Genomic DNA, 20578 nt, shown 5'->3' with positions numbered 1-20578 from the left:
AGAACATGAAATCGACTTTTCGTTTTGTGTAAACTTGAATCAAAGTAGTAAAGGTTTTGTACAAAGATCGAATTTAATTAAAGAGAATTGCAATTAGGTGGACTTTTCCATACTAAGTTGTACACTTGAGTTGATAGCCTTTCTCTATGTGTAATGCGTTAAACATGACATGATTGACTAGCTTTCTAGGGTTTGATTGCATGTTTGATAGGATTAATCTAGGTGCTTTCGCTTAGGTTAATTAGCATTGAAAAGTAAAAAATGGGAATTCATTTGCTTTCGAATGTTTCACATGATCAACTCCTTTCTCATGACTTAGATGAACAATATTAGGGTTTGAATCAATTTTAATCATAAGTTTCGGTTTTGATCTTTGTTCTCTCATTCCATTCGTTTAATTATGTTTATGTGTTTTATTTGTTTTCTTAACTTAGTTTATTTTCGAATCCAAAATCCAAAATTCCCCCTTTTTCGTAAATATGTTTATACTTGTGAATATCTTTGTGATTATATTACTTTGTTTTAATTTTAATTGTTTAATTGTTTGACAATGACAGGTGTACCCTCAATCCCCGGAATAGAACGATCCCTACTTGCTTATACTACTAATGATATTTTTAGGGTTAAATTATGCGCTTGCTCAAAGCGTATCACTCGTGCAGGCAAAGAAACCAACACTGATCTTCTTGTGTGAAACCCTAGCAAAACAACGTCTTATTGATTTGCTCACAAGCAGGCTAGGGTTTAAAGGCAACATATGTTTTGAACACCAAGATAGTGTGTAAGGAGTCGCCTTGCTTTGGAGTGAGGAAACACATGCCAATCTACGAACCTACTCATCGCATCATATTGATGTCAAAATCGGCAAACCGAGTGAAGAGAGATGGAGGTTTACAGGCATATACGGTTTTGCAAGTCGAACCCAAGGGGAGAGAACATGGCAAGCAACTTTAATGAGGTGAAGTCCTTGGCTGACAAGTCTGGTGGTCCACCTAGGTCTTCCGCCATGGCGATATTTCGATACACAATGGCAGCTTGGGATTGATCTACATGGGATTCACAGGATGTTGTTTCACCTGGTCAAACAAATATATCAATGAAAGGCTTGATCGGAGCTTCCAATCAATGCAGTGGAGAGCCTTGTTCCTATACAGTTGTGTTTTAACGCTTAACCTTAGTGAATCTGACAATTGCCCCTTACTAATTGAGATACATGTAGAGAAAATAGTTTGGAGAAGAGGGCAACAAAGATTTCGATTTAAAGAGATTTGGCATGGTAACAATGACTGTAGTAATATCATAACACAATGGCTACACCAACAACTGGCAATGCTTTGCAGCAACTAGGGCAAAAAATTAAGCAGGCTGGTTCAAGATTGATGAATTGGCATGCAACTGAGTTTGATAAGCAAAAGGTAGAGTTGAGAGTGGTTCAGGAAAAGCTATATGACATCATGGGGCAACCATACTCCCCTGAACAATATGAAGAGCAAAGGATCTTTCACCTCAATTAAGCATAATAATCTGCTAGCACAACAAAAGAAGTATTGGAGACAGAGGTGCCGTGCAATATGGTTGAAACATAGACTGTAACTTCGCTTTTTTCCATAGAAGAGCGAGTAATAAAAAAAGCAGAAACACAATCAAAGGGTTAAGAGATTAATTAGCAGGAAGTGTAGCAATCTGACCCGACAGAAATTCAAAGGTTACTCTTTCAGTATTTCTTACAAGTATTCTCCTCTGAAAGTAGTGACAATGCTGCCCTACATGAGGTAATTGAAGCAACACTGAAGAAAGTTACTGATGCAATGAATGCGGACCTAACCAAGCCATATTCTAATAAGGAAATTTGGAATGCTCTTTTCCAAATGCATCCATCCAAAAGTCCCGGCCCCGATGGTATGACTCCATTCTTTTATCAAAAGTATTGGCATGTTATGAGTTTTGATGTTTACAATGCTGTTAGAAACCTCCTTACAAATGGAGATATGTGGATGGAAGCCAATCACACGCATGCGTGCCTTATCCCAAAAATAAAAGACCTTAAAGATGCCATGCATTTTAGGCCTATTGCTCTTTGTAATGTGATTTGCATAATTAGCTCTAAAGTTGTAACCAACAGACTCAAATATTGGTTGCCGAAAATCATTTCACCATTGCAGAGTGCTTATATCCCAGGAAGACTAATTTCTAACAATACCTTAATGGCCACGGAAACTGCTCATTTTATGCATCAATTGAGAACTCAAGAGATTGGTTTTTTCTCATTGAAGTTAGACATAAGCAAAGCCTATGACAGGCTAGAATGGAGTTTTTTAGAAGCCATGCTAGATAAGCTGGGTTTCTTGCCTCAATAGACTCATGTAATCATGACATGTGTTACCTCAGTTAAATATTCTCTTTTGATACATGGATAACCTTCTGCTTTGATCACTCCCACCAGGGGAATAAGACAAGGTGATCCTCTATCACCTTACCTGTTTATACTGTGTGCAGAAGGCCTGTCTGCATTAATCACCAAGGTTGTGAATACAAGCTGCATTACGGGTCTTCAAATGGCTCCACAAGCACCAAAGCTGCACCACTTGTTCTTGATAGTTTTCTATTTGGCACTGCTAATGAGGTAGAGTTTACTCAATACAAGAAGCTTCTTGACATGTATGAGAAAGCTTCAGGGCAGAAGGTAAATTACCAGAAAAGTAGTGTGATGTTTAGCAATAATATGGAGAAATCCAAGTAGTCTGCTCTAGCCAGCATCTTGGAAGTTAAATGTGTACAAGAACATGATAAGTACCTTGCTCTGCCTCTCAAAGTAGGTAAATCCAAAACCGCAATCTTTGCCTACATCAAAGAAAAGCTCTCAAAGAAGTTGATTAGTTGGAAGTCTAAGATTTTGAGCTTCGTGGGTAAGGAAACTTTGATCAAAGTTGTTGCACAAACAATGCCACTATATGCTATGAACTGTTACTTACTACGAAAGGGCCTTTGTGATGATATCCACCAATTATGTGCATCTTTTTTCTGGGGAGACAAGGTGGAAAAAAAGAAAATTCACTGGAGGAGTTTGGAAAGATTGTGCCTCACCAAAAACGAAGGAGGTATGAGTTTCAAGAACATTTATGCTTATAACCTTGCAATGTTAGCGAAACAAGGTTGGAGACTCATCACCAATCCAGACTCTCTTATTGCAAAAATTTTCAAAGCCAGGTACTATCCTTATACTTCATTTTGGGATGCTGATTTGGGAAATGCTCCCTCTTTCTCTTGGAAAAGTATTTTGCAAGGGAGACCTCTCTTGGCAGGCTGACATTTCTTGGCATGTAGGAGATGGTAGGAGTATTAACATGTGGAAAGACAAGTGGATTCCAAACTATGACTTGGAATTGGTTTCCAGCCTTATTGATGAAACAACTAGGTAATGAAAGGAGAACGCTGTAAAGCAAGTTTTCCCAGATGACATTGCTGCCAAAATCTTATGCATACCTCTGGCAAGAAGACATGTGACTGATCAAACTTTCTGGAAGCTGGAAAAGCGGGGCTTTTACTCGGTCAAATCAGCGTATTGGATAGCTCAAGAAAAAGTGCTAGGCACGGTTCTTACTTCCACCTCTCAGGGAGACCCCTTTAAACCACTTTGGAAGTGGCTATGGCAAACAAAGATCGCAGAAAAGGTCCAGATGTGCTTTTGGAGAGCCTGCAATGATCTGCTGCCAACCAAAGAAGCTTTGACAAAGAAAGGTTTGCAAGCAGACACAAGCTGCCTTCTGTGTCCGGAGAGGTTTGAAGACCGTGAGCATGTTTTCTGCAAATGCCCTATTGCATAAATTGTTCTAACAGCTCGTCCTCTTGATCTGAGTAGAAGTCCGCTTCCCAATATCAATTTCAAGGAATGGTGTCTAGACCATGCAGTCAACTTGCAGCAAGATAAGTTTGAAAAATTAATGATGATTTTATGGACTCTATGGAAGAACAGGAATAACAAATTTTGGAAGGGCATAGTTCAGTCTCCAGCAGACTTGGTATTTGGAGCTTTATCATGGCTAGAAGAATTCCGTGCAGCAAACTAACCTATGCACCAGAAGAGTACAAAGCACAGGAAAGTATGGAGACCGAAATGGCAACTGGAACTAAATGTTGATGGGAGCTTCATTCCTAATCAAACCAAAGGTGGAATCGGTGGTGTGCTATGTGATGAACATGGCAACTTTAAAGCAGCTTTTGCTTTGCCTGTTCGAAATATTGCAGCAGCTATGCATGTGGAGCTTCTAGTGGTGAAATAAGGCCTGTAATTTCTGCAGTCCTTCCCAAACCAGGGCATTCTGATTGAATCAGACTGCCTTGAGGCCATCAATGATATTGCAAATCCAACGTATGACATGTTAGACTTCCCTGGAGTTTTCGCTTATATAAGGTTTGCCTTGAAAATCCAAACTGACGTGAAACTTAGTTTTGCACCAAGAACGTGTAATGCGGCAGCTCGCAGGTTAGCTAGTCTAGCTTTTGATGAGAATTGTAATGCTATTTGGTCTGTTGTACCTCCAGATTGCATTCTGGACGTGTTGAACTCAGATTGTACTAAACCTTGAGGTTGCCATCAATGAAGATAATTCTCTTATTAAAAAAAAAAGAGAGTAAAATTTGTGCATTTTTTTGAGTAACACCGTAATATTATTTCTTACTTTCAAGGGAAGGCAGGTCTCCATTCAGTATTTATACCAGCCCCTATCAAGTTTTTCCTTTACTCTTTGTAGAACTTGTTCCTTGGAATCCAAGATCAACCATAAAACAGTAATTTATCCAATCTATTAAGCCACCAAACTTTCCCACAAGTGAGCCTCCATAGCATTACAAACAAGCTCATTGAAGTCCCCCATGACTAGCCGCCCAACATCCATGATTATTCTTTGTTACTTGATCTAGCTTGATTGTATCTCAATAACATACACCTATAGTGGTGGTTAAGTTGGTAAGAGTCTTCAGGTGTGAAACCCCTACATCCGAATTCGAATCCAGCCGACGCTGATTGGAGCTAAATCTCACTCTATTCTCAGTGGTCGTGGAGAGCAAAGCGTTATGACATGACTCCCGACACAAATTAATGTTTGAGCCCACAATCTAAGAGATAAATTTTAAAAGACTATATAAGAAGTGTATCTAACGATTGAAAATAAATAGCACAAAAATCGAGAAACGGGAATATTAGGTGCCGTGCGTTGCCACATTTTTACGCGCCAGCTCGTCTCGTCTGTCTACCGGTCTTCCCTTTAGTCGACGGACACATAAATAGTTGAATTTCGCATTCCTTTCTCTTCAGGAGAGCAGAGAGAAGAAGAAGAAGAAGAAGAAGAAACAAACAAACAAAACAAGTAGAAAATAGAAATACAAAACCAAAAACCACAAAAAAATATAAAAAAAACCTCTCTCTCTCCTCTCTCTCTCTCTCTCTCTCTCCTCCCGATTGCTTGTTACTGGTCGGCAATGGCGTCGTCGGTTTTTCTCCGTCTTCTGCTTCTGTTATCTCTCACTGCTCTATCGTTCGCCGACAATTCAAAAGACTACATCTTGGGCAAGGATTCCACCCCCAACAAACCCTCCTGCAACAACCCTTACCTAATGGTCAATTTCTCGATTCAACAAATTTGATATGTGATTCAATTGCATTGCCTGAGTTTGATTTGGATTTTTGTGGGTGATTGATTTTCTCAGGTGAAGGTGAAAAGGTGGGTTAATGGCGACGAAGGCAAAACTGTTAAGGGGGTTGGTGCAAAATTTGGGGCTTTGTTACCTTCTAAACTTGAAAAAGCTGTCAAATTTCCTGTTGTTCTCTCCAAACCCTTCAATGGCTGCTCCAAATCCTCTTCTCAGGTTTCACTTTTGATTCTCTTAAATTCAAGATTTCTTTTTTTTTTTTTGATCACCTTGTGGATTGGAAAATGAGATTTTAACTGTAGAAGCAAAATATGGCTGGTTGTATCGGAAAACAAAAAAAATGATTGTGTCAGAGGAACCCTTTTTTTTGAGTTTCTCAAAGTGTTTTGAGTGGATATGGTTCCTATTTGTGTTGCAGTTATCTGGAGCTATTGCCTTGTCCACACGCGGTGATTGTGACTTCTCCGTTAAGGCACAAGTTGCACAAGCCGGAGGTGCTAAGGGGTTGTTGGTGATGAATAATGAAGAAGGTTGTGAATTTTAATCTACTTACACTTGCTATAGTTTGATTAACTAGAGCTCAGGTTTTGTTTTTAAGACAATTCTAGGGAATTATGAGGTGCGAGTAAAACTTGGTACATCAACAACGCTTTGCTTTCAGATAAATGTAAGTACAGAAGTCTTAACTTTTCTCCCTATTGTTTCAGACCTTGCCATGATGGGCTGTCCTGCGAACGGCACTTTGGATGTTTCAATATTTGTTGCAATGATTCAAAAGTCAGACGGAGAACATCTCAAGAAATCTGTTGAAGATGGAAATAAAGGTTAACTTTTGACATTTATATTTTGGTCAAATTCTTTACTACCTTGCATGTGGATAGTAGTGTCATTGAGACTGAATTGGAAGATGATGCACTAATGTGGGGAAAACAAGGGGATTCTGATTAGGGATCTTTTAAGGGGCACTTGACGAAACAGAATCTCATCTGAACTGTATATAGTCTGACCTGTAGTTTTGGAAAAGGAAAATAGTGGGTTTCCTGGAGTAGTTTGATATATAGTTCAAAGGTATTTACTATTTAGGCTCTCTCTCTGAGGCTTACTGCCCCCGGGAATGGTTTGGAATATGCAGAAGTAGGAGGCAAAAATAGGAAACAAGAGGAACAAAACCTAGGAAACGTAATTAATCTAGGGTTTTGAAGGACACATAAAAAAAATAATAAAATATTGAAGGGTAAGTAGGCAGCTGAAGAGTCTGCTGAAAGTTCTGATCGTTTGCTGCTTCGGTGCCCCACAATGACTGGTAGAATTTGTATGTGGAGTCTAAAGTGAGATGAGATGTCTTGGTTTCTTTAATGCCTCAAGTATTTGAGAGGTATAAGTCGTTTGGGGGAAGGAAGAGGGGATTGGGGTTGGGTTGGCAATCTTTTACTCTTTTAGAGTGGTGTAGACGGAACATGACAGGAGGATCTTTAAGGGTGCTAATGGTGAGGTTGACCACTTGTGGGAAAGAGTTTGAGATTCAGTTCACTTTGGGCATTGTCTTCTTCAGAGTTTAGAGATTGCTCTTTTCTCATTATCTTATTTGATTTTAATGCTGCCTGTGGGACAGGTATATTTGGCTTCACGGCTTCACTGTTGGTGTTGGTATCTTCGTAGCTTTTATCATGCTAGTGTATTTGATTGGCATGCAGCTGTGTTTTAGTTACTTAAAAAGATAGTTAGCATCGTCCTACTGATGAGTCTGGATAATTTGCATTCTGTAGGATGCCATGTGTAGCTTAGTAATGGTTATGTTTCAACTGACATGTGATGCAGCATGCTTGAAGAATTACTGATTGTGAAAGCCCAAGGAAACACATCCTAAAGGGCGTGTACTTAGCAGATTATACTGTTTCAGCTTTAAATTCAATCTTTGCTGCACTCCAATTCTTCATATTGTTTTCTTGTTTTGTTTTTTTTTTGTTTGTTTTTTTTTCCCTTCTCGTTTAAGTTTTAAGTTTTACTGATTATCTTTAAGGTTGTATGTAGAGTTGTAGACATGCATTTGCATGTTATACTCACAGGAAGGATTTGAATTCCACTGTCTGTTTGTTTGTTTTTTTTTTTTAAATTTTGTTTTTTGTTTTTTTTTTTATTTGTGAAGATTCCTATATGTTTGCTAGTTTCATTCTAATCCTCAGTTCCCAATATTTCCTATTTGATAAATGGTTAACTCCTTGTAACTTCCTTCTTGCAGTGGAGCTTCTATTATATTCTCCCAAGCGTCCGGTGGTGGACTTTGGAGTTGCGTTTTTATGGCTGATGGCTGTTGGAACGATAAAAATGGCCTCATATTGGAAAACGATTACTGTTGTCGAGCAAAATGATGACCCTTACAAAGAACTAGCAGAAAAGGTTCTTACCTCTAATCCTCAATTGATTGTCTTAAAATTACTTGCTTTTCATCTTAATGCTTTTCTGATAGATATGTCTTGATTTACAATTACATCACTTGCCCTTGCCCTTGATTTTCCGATGAATACTGTGCGAAAATAGTGCGTGGGTATTGAAATTATATTTTCAACAACTATAACAAGTATACCTTTATGATTTAACAATAAAAAAATGTACACTTTAGTTATATCCTTTCTTTTGAAATTGAGTTTGTTATATCAGTACACAATTTTAGTGGGTTTGTTATATCAGTACACGTTACTGAAAGTTAGCTAAACGTGTATGATTGCTAAACTGCGAGTATACTATCCTTTTTATCAGCAAACGAAACGTCCTCTGTTGGTTTCCAATTTCTCTCTGTCTCTTCCCTTCCTTTGCCCCACTGCACTTTCCTGCCTACTCCCACACCCAGGCGGCCCTCACTCGCACTACAACCAAGCCCCTTCTCTCTCTCCCACGGCGCTAGGTTATGGGTTCTTTTGAATAAAGGGTACTGAGAGAGGACTTTCAGAGTTCCAGTTGAGAGTTTGAGTTTGAGTTTCAGTCTTTCTTCGTTTTGATTTTCGACGACACAAAAAAAAAATAAAAAAAATTCAGTACCCAGCGCCCAAGGCAAACGCCTAGGCCAGAGTCCGATTGGTTCCTTGCCACCTAGGCCGTTTTTTAGAACATTGGTTTTTCATATCTCTTTCCTTAACTGCCACCAGAAATGGTTACTTTTGTTTCATGCTACCTCCGTGCCCATCCTCCTTGTGGTCCCACCACCCTGAGAGGTCATGGTTCATGGTGCCTGCGAATATAACACTCTGAAGCAAAGATATGATTGGTGATGAGTGCAGTGTTGGAGGCTCCGACAAGGAACAATATGCTCCAAAATGCCTCTGACATGTGTTGGGGCTGTGTTCATTGACTTTGACTTCCCAACACGGCTGAGGACATGGCAGCAACACTTTAGTCTCCAAAAGTGATGCCTCTGACATATTATTGGAGGTTTTACAATTTGTGAAAAGCAAGTCAGGGAGTTCTGCTTTATTTATGTCTGAACCGTTTTTATTTGTTTTCAATGAATAATTCATTGAAGACTTTATGTAATGTGAGTTGCAAATACTTGCCCAAAGTCAAAAACAAAGTAGCTGGATTATATGGAATCTAATCGCCCACTGTTTTGGAAGTGGAAGTACACATCCACTTTCTCCTATGCTGTGGCTCCACTGCGTTCCGTTTACCCACATCCCTTTAGCCATTTTAAGTCAGGCATTTATTTTTTGGCGCTTTGGTCCTTCTAATGGTTGGGCTTATTTATTCCATTGTAAATACGTTAAATATTTAAAAATTGAATTGGTTTCTGAAAAAGTTGAAACTGAAAATTCTGAAATTTTGGAGTTTGATTTGATTTTGAGATTCTGAAAAAGTTGGGCCAATTCTTATGCAATCTCACAGAAAGTCAAGCCTCGATGTTTTCTTTCTTGTTGTAGATTGAGTAAGAACTACAAACTTCAAATTCTTTTGCCGTTCTTTTTTCCCACTTGTAATTCTATTGTCTTGCTAATTGGAACTCATGATCAGACATACTCTCTAAATGCCTCATCATAACAAAAGTGGTGTCATTAGTGAAACGAGGACGTTTACCTGGGGATGGGTATCATTGAACTTGGGTATCGAGTTAGTTTTTGGTCTGTGCGTGGGGATTTGGTCAGAGAATTCTTATCAGCATTTGCTGGACTTGTAAGCTGCAGGCAGTTTATACACTGTAGTTTTTATTTGTATTTTTTTTTTTTTTTGTCAAATCTGTATCTTCTGCTGATTAGAGAATTTGATATATGCTGCTATTATTGAGTAGTAGCCATCTCCCCACCAATTGCATTATTTTGTTTTTCTTAATAAATATCTTGGTTTGATTTATAAAAAAACAAAAGTTTCTTATCAAATGAAAGAAAGCTAAGTAGTTCTAAGAGTATTAGATGAATAATTGTGGATTATGAAGGTTTGAGGTCAAACAGCTTCATGGTCGGGTCATTTTCTGGTCCTTTTGGGCATCAGTTTAAGTGTATTACTACTACTACTACTACTGCTGCTGCTGCTGCTGCTATTAGTTTCGGTATGGTGGCAGGGAATACGAAGTTCGAGTAGGCTTCGTCGGTTTGAGAAGGTGAACGACGAATCCGAGTGATCGAAGGTTCAAGTACTGAGCGAATATTCAAACGTCTATTCATGTGAGAACTTCTTGTGCCTTTGGTTGACACCACCTTAGCCTTAGTCAGTAAGGGAGGGAGGTGGCTATTAGATAGGGACTCCGGAAGTTCATGGGAAGAGGTTAGTGGAGTTCGAGTAGGCTTCGTCGGTTTGAGAAGGTGAACAACGAATCCGAGTGATCGAAGGTTCAAGTACTGAGCGAATATTCAAACGTCTATTCATGTGAGAACTTCTTGCGCCTTTGGTTGACACCACCTTAGCCTTTGCTGCTGCTGCTGCTGCTGCTTTTACTTTTACTTTTACTTTTATTTTTATTTTTCTGTCTTGTTCTGCTTCTGATAGTTTGATGTCCATGAATCATCCTATTTGGCCAGATCACATGTTCATTGCATCTTACCTCATTTGCTATTTTCATCAATTCCAATTGAAGAGTTTACTGCATAATGTTTTCTGACTTGGGAGAAGAGTAATTATATCTTCGTTGTTGGAATAGGATTCTATGAGAACAGCGAAAGAAGATTCTGAGGACGAAACCATGGTTCTTAATGTGGCAGGTGCTGTGTGTTTTGTCATAACAGCATCCACTTTTCTGTTGCTACTATACTTTTTTATGTCTACGTGGTTTGTGTGGGTGCTGATCGTACTTTTCTGCATTGGCGGTATTCAGGTACAAAACGATAAACTATAGTTATTTCCTTATTAAATAGACAATTGAATGGTGGGAATAAAAAACTGATTATGAACAGAGTTTGTAGCACTTCTGTTGTTCATGTCTGTGATTTGATATTTAAAATAATGAAAAAGGGTAGTTGGAATCAAACTTCATTTAACTCTACCTATATATTGCTGACTGATGCATGGATATAAGACAATTAACCTAGCATAACTGGATTTGCCCTCTTTTATCAACAACTCTTTCACACTCATTTTTCTCTTAAATAAAGCTATTTCTCACCATCTTCTCTGAATGTTCACATTAGAAGTAATGTTAGTCACGTGTTTACAAAATTACAATGCTAAAAGGCCATTAGTGGAGCAAATGTCATTTTCTTTGGAACGTACAGTCATTCATTTTGGTTGGGAAGCAGGAGAAAGAGGGTATACAAAAAACTATTAGAAAGTACACTAAGAAAAGTTATCTGATAGAGTCTCATACTTGCAAGCCCTTGATAAATCTGCAGTCTAACGTGTTTCATCTCTACATCCTGTCATTTATTAGCATCATTATCTCTCTAAGTTCTGTCAGTTTTGTCTCAAGCTAATTGATGCAGCTTTTGTTTTCAGGGAATGCATAATGTTATCTCAAGCCTGATTTTGAGGTACGCTGTACACAGACATTTCTTTCTAGTTATACTAAACCTATCACTGGCTTCACGGTATTAATTTCTTTTAGTCAATGTTCCTGAATATCTCTACTACTTGCTGAGCAGAACATGGAAAAGCGGTGGACGGAAGGGAATACATGTGCCTATTTTTGAAGAGGTCTCTTATCTCTCGCTTGTTATATTGCTCGTCTCTGTGGCATTTGCAATTTTCTGGTGTGTAACGCGGCGGGAATCATATTCCTGGATTGGCCAAGATGTTCTTGTAAGTTTCAAAATTTGGTATCTGTGTGCGGATGATTCTATTATGTAGTCAGAGAAATTCCATTGCTGAAATTTGAATATTTTTGAGTGCTGAATAATAGTTGGTCAAATAGAGTGGTTGGATGTCCAGATTGCTGAATAGTACTTGGTCGTTTCTTGTTTCTGTTCCGCTCTTTTCAATAGAAGTTTGTATATTATAAGAAATAAGAAAAGTAAAAATATATCCAGACTGCTGAGTCAGTCTTCTAATTTTCAGCATCTAAGAACATATGTAACGGTCATACCTGTTAATATGCTAAGTAGACGTTAAAGTGAGTTGATTTCGCTGTGGTTGTTATTGTGAGTCAAAGCTGCGTGACATATGCTACTTTCTATCTTCTCAACCTTCTTATAAGTTTTGAATGGATGTTGTATGCTACTTCTCTCCTGAAATAATACCTCTAAGGAAAAAATTTACTCTTTCATTAAAGTACATTAGCACTGCATTATTTCTTTTTCTAAACCATTAAGGTATCCAGAGTACAATTGAAGGACTTTCCTCACAAAGTTACTCTCTCTTTAGTTGTTCTGTAATTGCCAGTCTTATCCATACCACACTACTGCAAATTTGGGGAAGAAAAGTATGCATGTTTTTGCAGTTTTAGTTTTATGATTATCATTTGTTAAATGTGGCATTTAAAGTTCTTTATGACTTATTTGTGGGTTCGTTATGTACTCATATCTTGTAAAACACCATTATTTATGTGCTAGCTAGGTTTATTATTATTTTTCTTTTGTGACTGTTATTCATGTGCAAGTTAATCTGTAAATTTTTACAGGGTATCTGCTTGATGATAACAGTCTTGCAAATCGCTCAATTACCTAACATCAAGGTACCCACTCTTTTGTTATTTAAGTACCATGTGATGCGATTGTCTCATAATGTTAACATGTCTCAGGTTGCTACAGTACTACTATGTTGTGCATTTCTCTACGACATCTTTTGGGTATTCGTGTCACCCTTATTCTTTAAAGACAGCGTCATGATTGCGGTATGTTTCTCATCTCAGTTCCCCCCTTCTCTCAGTTTATCACAATTTCCAAATTAAATGCAAGCTGTTATTAGATCTTCCTGGTTTATTATCAAACCCTCAAGCTGTTATCAGTCAAAGTTGTTATTGCCTGTGGAGTCCGTCTTATTTTCTGAACAGTGTGAGACAAACCCATATTCCTTGATCTTGTCTGGGTTCCCGATTGAGTTGAATGCAACTTATTTCTTGTTTTTAGTTCTGGGTTCTAATTATGTTAAGATGGAATATATATATATATATATATATATATATACGGAGCCGTTCGAGAGCGGACGTCCGCAACCCAGAAAAAGTGCGGACGTCGCTTCTCCGGCCTCGATTGAGCTTCGACGGCGCGGCGCGGCTTGCCGAATGGATGCTGGGGGTCTGCGAAGCCGGTCTGCGGTCGGGTGGAGTCGCCGGCGACCGTTCTGCAGCCCTGCACAGAACCTGCAGTTGCAGGTGAGGTGGCTGCCCAGAAACTGGCAACCCCGACCTCCTCCGACCTTGATCGCTGCCCAGAAGAGGTCTGGGACGCCTCCGGCCTCCCTCCGGCCAGCCCTGTGCCGCCGTGGCCGCCTGGAACAGCCTGCTGCGTCGACGTCCGCACTTTAGCGAAAGTGCGGACGTCCGCCTGTGATCGGGCCTCTATATATATATATATATATATATTTTTTTTCGGTTTATTCAGTAGTTTTTGTTTCCCATTGTAATATTAGGTAGAAGATGTAATAATTTTCTTTTTCTTATAGGTTGCTAGAGGTGACAATGCTGGTGGTGAAGCCCTACCAATGCTTTTGAGAATCCCTAAATTTTATGACCCCTGGGGTGGTCAGAATATGATTGGCTTTGGGGACATTCTGTTTCCGGGTTTGCTTATTTTATTTACTTTCAGGTATTGTTTTCTGTAATATAGTCAATTTTTTCTTAGAAAATAGGAAATAAGAAAACATATTTCTAAGTTTACCTTTTTTTTTTATTCATAAAGTCCCTGGGTGAACGTGTTTCTGTCCATTTTAGACAAGATTTTAATGATTGTTACAAACATTTAAATGGTTATCAAACTCGAAATGGCAATTTACATGCCAACCTTTTTTACTAATTCTACTTTTGGAAAAGCAGTTGTTCATATCTATTGACCAGGGACCATATGAAAAAGTGTGAATAATGTGCTATCTGAAACGTGTATAATCTTGCTATGAAATGCATGATAATCATACTATTCATTTTCTGCTCGAGTGTTTTGAATATAGCTATCCTAATTCTAATTTTGCTGGGTTTGGCTGTCTCAGATTTGACAAAGAAAACAAGAAGAGTATGATCAATGGGTATTTTCTATGGTTGCTAATTGGCTATGGAATGGGTGAGTGCCCTCCCAACCTCCAATTGGTTTTCATTTGTAACATGATATATTTCCCTTCCAATGACATGTGAACTACGATACTTATGCTTTTCCTGTTATTAATACCTTTCATGTTGTCTAACCTCTCTTAAAACATACTCTTTTAGAAATTTTGCTTAGAGTATATGGATATCATAACATTGGACCCCCTCTATTGTGGTCTGCTGGATGATGATGTCCTTTATGTGTGGTTCAAGCATGCAGTATTCCTGTGTAACATGTCTTTTCCTCTTTCGGACTTTGGCCGTTATAATACCAACAAGTGCTCATACATTGATTAAGCTATTTTTTCATCAAACTAGAAGTGTGCATTACGATCCCATAAATTCTAAGGGCACAAGTAGTTCTTTTCTCATGGAGTATTTAGAAATCTTTTCTTATGATTTTGGTAGTGTATTAGTGTCATTTTTGTTGAGTACTTGACTGCGTTTTTAAAAACAATATTCCTCGTCTTGTTGGTGGCATTAATGGGGCGGTAATTCCTGTTCCAGGGCTTTTTTTTACGTACTTGGGCTTGTACCTCATGAATGGCAATGGTCAGCCTGCACTCCTCTATCTTGTTCCATGCACACTAGGTAATATCTTCCATATCCAATCCTTTTTTCTTTTCTTTTTATCGTTTTTTGCTTTTCATTTTGTACATTTTGGCTGGTACGGTTTTAAATGTTTGACCTTTTATCTTCTATTCCTGATATTCTATCAGGTGTTACAGTGATTTTGGGTTTGATAAGAGGTGAGCTGAAAGAACTTTGGAGTTATGGCACAGTGCGTTATCCAACTCTGGGTGATTCTGGACAAGACAATAGATCAGTGAGAGTTTGAGTGCCCAATTGTACATAAAAAGGATCTCCACAAAGCTATGGTGTAAAAATGTTCATTTATATCATCTGTAAAGATTCCTACTTAACACTCAACATGTCTAAAGAATACCAGTGTGAGCTTATACCATTTGCACTATTCATTTACTCGTCATGTGTATTACCGAGATGCACTTTGAATTCAATGAAGCACCCAGTATTCCCAATAAACTTTGGATCCAATTTTTGGCTGTATAATCCTTGCTTTTTAATCCAAACCATCTAATTAGAAACCCAAGGGTGAATGTCTAATGTTGACTTTCATTAGAAAGTAGAAACCAAATCAAGTATTGTCAAGACAAGCCGAGGACCTGAGTTCAGATGTGCCTCTGCATGCGTTATATTATACTAGTAATTGGTCCTTAGATGGTTATAGATGCATCAGTCCATGACAGGATTTGTTTATCTGAAGTGAACAATATGGTATTGTATTCTCCATGTCTCATGATCTAATTGGTTAAACCTTTTGGAGTCTCCTAATGACTACATTTTATTCAAATAACACTAGTTGTTTGGCCTAAACCTCAGGTAAGTCTCACTCACGACAAATCTTAAAAGCGGAAAAATTATTATATGGTCCTGCACCACCATACAAATGTTAGTCCGCGCTAGTATGATTGGCTCATGTAAAAATGAGTTGATGCTATTGATTTGAAATTATGCTCTATAAAACAGAAATAAGAAAATACTGACACGGTGACTTGGAGCCATTTGTTATTAACTGCAAATCCATATATATATATAGGGGTTTTGTCCATTTACACCATTTTTAGAGATTTTTTTCCCACTTACCCCACTAAGTTTTTTTAATTCTCTTTTACCCAAAACACTCTAAGGAGGTCTTCCCTAATACCCCATTAAGATTTTTTTTTTGTTTTTTAATTTTTTTTAATATCATTTTACCCTTACCCCTTTGTTACTTAGAGAGAGAGAAAATAGAAGAGAGAGAAACCATGGGAGACTTCGCCGGAGCCCGGTCACCGGCCGCCGGAGTCCAGTCACCGGCTGCCGCCCACCGGAATTTGCTGAAAATCTCAAGGGAAAGTTTTTTTGCCCCCAATAGACATCTATTGCCCCCCAATAGACGACTATCAACCATGTATTGCCCCCAATAGACGACCATCAGCCATGTATTGCCCCCCAATAGGACTTTCAGTTGCCAAAATGAGAACTAATCTCCCTAAATTTAGACAAATAAAACTTTGATTACAGAAAAAAAACAAGGAGATTACATAAATTCAAAACGTCTATTGCCCCCCAATAGATGTCTATTGCCCTCTAATAGAGGGGTAATAGACGTCAATTAGAGAGCAATAGACATTCAAAACTTTTTTTTTCCTTTTTCCTTTCCTTCTGTCCTGTTGCTTAAAAAAAAAAAAAAAAAAAAACTAGAAATTGATTTGGGCACCCAGTCTTCTCCCTTCTTCGCCGGTTGTAGAACCTGGACCGGACCCCTAAGTTCGCAACTGTGATTCTTTACAACCTATGAACAAATCGATGATCTTCTTGTTCAAAACGACGACGATTCGATGCCGGAGCTTGAGTCCCCTGACCTCAGACTGAAACGACATGTCGTGGATGCCCAAGGGACTTGAGGTCGTCCCAGATCATGACTTGTTGGCCGGGGAGGCCCGGTCGGGTCCGCCTCCGACTATGGCGAAGATTTGGGTGGTGCCGAGCATACGGATTCGAAAGCATAAGTGGATTAAGAAGTGAATTAAGAAGAAGAAGAAGATTGCGAGGACCTGATCGGCGGTGGGAGAAGAAAACGAAGGCGGAGCAGGTTGGTCGTCGGAGCAGGAAACTTGCAGTAAGCGTGGCTGCGTCGGAGTTGTTTGGACCCAAAATGAGCATTTTGGCCTGACAAGGCACGTCTTGGAGAAATTGAGCCAATGTCAGTGGCTCAAGCTATATATTGTCGACAAGTTCGAAATATATATTTAGAGGCTAAAATCGGCGGTGGGAGAAGAAAACGAAGGCGGACCAGGTTGGTTGTCGGAGCAGGAAACTTGCAGTAAGCGAGGCTGCGTCGGAGTTGTTTGGACCCAAAATGAGCATTTTGGCCTGACAAGGCACGTCTTGGAGAAATTGAGCCAATGTCAGTGGCTCAAGCTATATATTGTCGACAAGTTCGAAATATATATTTAGAGGCTAAATAAAGCCTACTATGGAAACATGGAAGCATGTGTTTGGACCCAAAATGAGCATTTTGGCCTGACAAGACACGTCTTGGAGAAATTGAGCCAATGTCAGTGGCTCAAGCTATATATTGTCGACAAGTTCGAAATATATATTTAGAGGCTAAATAAAGCCTACTATGGAAGCATGGAAGCATGGAAACATGAAAAGTCAACTTTAGCACATTTTCCTACTTCGGCTAGGAGAAATCGAGCTAAACAAGGAAGGAGGGGTGGCAGACTAACCAAATGAAATTGAAATGGGCTAAAACTGTCCAGATAAAATCTAGACATCCCAAGGATCATTTCTTATGAAGAGTGCCAGAGATTTTTTTGAGTGGAAGGCCTTCAAAAAATCAGTCCAATCTTTTGCAGAAGCAAAACTGGAAAACTGGACCTGTAAGAGGTTCAGCAGCGTTTGTTATGAAGAGGTCACGGCCACGGTCCAATCACTATATGAAAAATTCTGAAATTTTACCAGGATGATCTACACTCATAATGGAACATTTGTTATGAAGAGGTCACGGTCAAAATTGGAATGTTTGATGGAGATAAAATTCAAGGAATAAAGGAGCTGAAAGTGCTTCCTTATCTTCAAAATTCATCATTCCTTATCTCCAATTATGTCTCCTTATCTCCGAAATTCATCATTCTTTATCTTCAATTATGCTTCCTTATCTCCAAAATTCATCATTTCTATCTCCAATTAATGCTCCACTATCATTTGTTTAATGCTAAACACTTTGGCATGGTAGCCTATAAATAGATGTTACAATGAAACACAAAAAACAACACAATTCACAACAACAATCTCTAAGATTATCAAAGCCTCTCTAGAGCAAACATCTCTAAGAGCAGCTCCTCTCCTTCTCTTTCTCTTACCGGTGATCACACTCCTAGTCCTAGTCTTCTCAGAAGCCGACTCTCAGTGCCACCAAACCCTCTGTCAACGTACTTCGGTCCTAGTCTCCTCGGGAGCCGATTGTAGTACCACGACCACAACGGTTACGGAACCAGCCAAGCAAGGGTAACGCCCTCGCAAACCAGCCAAGCTAAAGTCACGCTTTAGCAAGTTCTCTCTACTTCCCGGTGATTTCGCTCTGCTTAACCTACAACGTTGAGTATCGACTTGGTGACACAAGACAAAGTCCTCTAGCACGAGGCACAAAGAATCCTGCGACGAGGTTGGTGCTCTCCTCGTCTACAGTCGCTCAAAAGAAGTCAGGTCAAGGGACACCCCCAACGACCGCACCCGAACGGTGCTGGCACGCCAGCGCAGAAAAGTGACTGTTGACCAGCTGCAGCAAAATTGGAGCCAAACATTTTGGCACGCCCAGTGGGACTACATCAGAAGTTTTTCTCTTGAAGCACATTCAACCACCGGGCTTCAAAACAAACATTTTGGCACGCCCAGTGGGACTACACCAGAGTCTTTTTCTGTTCACCATCATTGGGATGCTAGAGGAAAATCTTTACCAAAAGAAATTCCTGAAGTCATGGCGACGATAGAAGATATGTGCCCATTCCCATTCCAGAGAATGCGAGCATAGAAGAGCGGCTTGATATCCTTCAAAAGAATTCTACCGCATACCATGAGAATCTAAGAAAAGCCCTCGCGGAGGACCGTCGACGGCTCGATGAGTTCACGATTTCGGTCAAGAGGCTCGAGTTGGGAGCACAACAAACACAAGGCGAATTGGAACGTCAAGAACCTGCACGCGAAGAGGTCGTTTCTGAGACTAACTTGCCTATAGGTGGCAATCAACCTAAGGGTCTCACTGGTGAGTCACAGCCTTACACAGAGGCTGTGCATGGAAAATGTCATCAACAAGATTGTTCTGCTGACAATACAATTGTCTCTAAACAAATATCTTATTTCTCCACTGATCAAGCCAAATACGTGGCTACTGATCAGATGCATGGGGGGCAAGATATGACCCATGATCATCCCTTTGATCAAGAGAAGTTGGCAACAGTTGGCGACAAAGCCGATCTTGGGACACCGTCATCTCCCAAATTGCAATTAAAGGTCATGCCTAGTCAACCAACAAAGATACTTGGGAGGCAAGATTACCCCTCTCACGAGCCCAATTCCTCCAAATTCTTCAACGAGAAGTATCTTTGTTATTTTCCTACAAGCTCTCACAGGAGGGATTTTTACTCTACAAATTTTGATACATCGGAGCTTGGAATGAAGCATAGATGGCCTCCCCCGTGGTCTTCTAGAGGTTAGCCAAACGTGTCGCTGCTAGTTCCTTGCTTTGTTGTTAATTTCCTCTCAATTTTCAGTTTTTTACCTTTTTTTTTATAGTAAAAAAAAAAAAAAAAACTTGGTGCTGCTAGCTTCTTTCTTTCTTTGCTTTTATTTTTCTATTAATTTTTTCGTTTCTAGTTTTCTTTTCTTTAAAAAAAAAAAAAAAAAAAAAAAAAAAGTTGAAGGTGTTGTGAATATGAAGTCTCTTTTGTTAATATTGGCCTAAACTCCTTATTGGTGCTTAGTTCAGGTCCCTTAAGGTTAAGGGCGGCTTTTATTAACACTTGTTGAACTGTCTTCACACTTATGACCTTTCTCATCTTAGTAAGTATATCGTATGTAAAATGGTGTCTAGAAAGGGGACAACGTTCATGACAGGTTCTTGAATCCAGAAGTGCGTGCAAATGGGCATAAACCACTATGTGGGAGTAGCTCATGCCAAAATGGATTCTGTCTCTCTTGTTCGCCCTCCCCCACCTGGCCATTTCAGTAAGGTTGCCCAAAGGATTTGAAAGAAAATTTGTGTCTAGGCGATTATACTTGGGCCGCATGTCTAAACCTTGATTCACATTATCTTATTGAATTCAGCTCAAAAAAAAAAAAAAAAAAAAAAAAAAATTAGTGCGATCCAAAAATTACTCGGAGGAGTCGTAGACAATTTCTTCGCATAAGACATGGGGGGCAATAAAGTTGGCAAAGGAAGCGTCAGTTCATAACAAAGGCAATCCAGATTGTGGCATTCAAGCTTTATGGCCTATTTAGAGGCCTATATGGAATCAGTTAAGTATTATCAGTCAAGCCAATACAAGTGGCTTTGGAGCAACAACATTATAAGAGTAGTGTTGATTCAAGACCTCTTCAGTCAAGACGAAGACCTTTGACTTCGAGGTCTGGGGGGCAATGTTTGGACCCAAAATGAGCATTTTGGCCTGACAAGGCACGTCTTGGAGAAATTGAGCCAATGTCAGTGGCTCA

At 39.3% G+C, this 20578-nt stretch overlaps 1 protein-coding gene across 2 annotated transcripts in view; it reads left to right on the top strand.

The window, feature by feature from the left end:
* The first annotated feature begins 5319 nt into the window (after nt 1–5319).
* LOC133708769 (signal peptide peptidase-like 5) overlaps nt 5320–20578 on the top strand; it is a 68049-nt gene continuing 52790 nt past the window's right edge. Inside the window, exons 1-14 of one of the 2 annotated variants that reach the window (XM_062134290.1) lie at nt 5325–5616; nt 5707–5865; nt 6068–6179; nt 6357–6473; nt 7889–8046; nt 10772–10945; nt 11563–11597; nt 11709–11865; nt 12683–12736; nt 12803–12895; nt 13666–13808; nt 14206–14276; nt 14807–14890; nt 15019–15280. In XM_062134290.1, coding sequence (XP_061990274.1) covers nt 5479–5616; nt 5707–5865; nt 6068–6179; nt 6357–6473; nt 7889–8046; nt 10772–10945; nt 11563–11597; nt 11709–11865; nt 12683–12736; nt 12803–12895; nt 13666–13808; nt 14206–14276; nt 14807–14890; nt 15019–15137 — 1614 coding nt within the window. In that variant the 5' untranslated portion in view covers nt 5325–5478 and the 3' untranslated portion in view covers nt 15138–15280. Of the gene's footprint in view, nt 5617–5706; nt 5866–6067; nt 6180–6356; nt 6474–7888; nt 8047–10771; nt 10946–11562; nt 11598–11708; nt 11866–12682; nt 12737–12802; nt 12896–13665; nt 13809–14205; nt 14277–14806; nt 14891–15018; nt 15281–20578 lie in introns of those variants that run through there. The other variant, XM_062134291.1, reaches the window with a different exon arrangement.

This window comes from Rosa rugosa, chromosome 5 (assembly GCF_958449725.1).
Source record: "Rosa rugosa chromosome 5, drRosRugo1.1, whole genome shotgun sequence".
Classification (NCBI taxonomy): Eukaryota; Viridiplantae; Streptophyta; class Magnoliopsida; order Rosales; family Rosaceae; genus Rosa; species Rosa rugosa.
The sequence above is the reverse complement of the archived record's forward strand: the minus strand, read 5'-3'. Positions and strand labels throughout refer to the sequence as shown.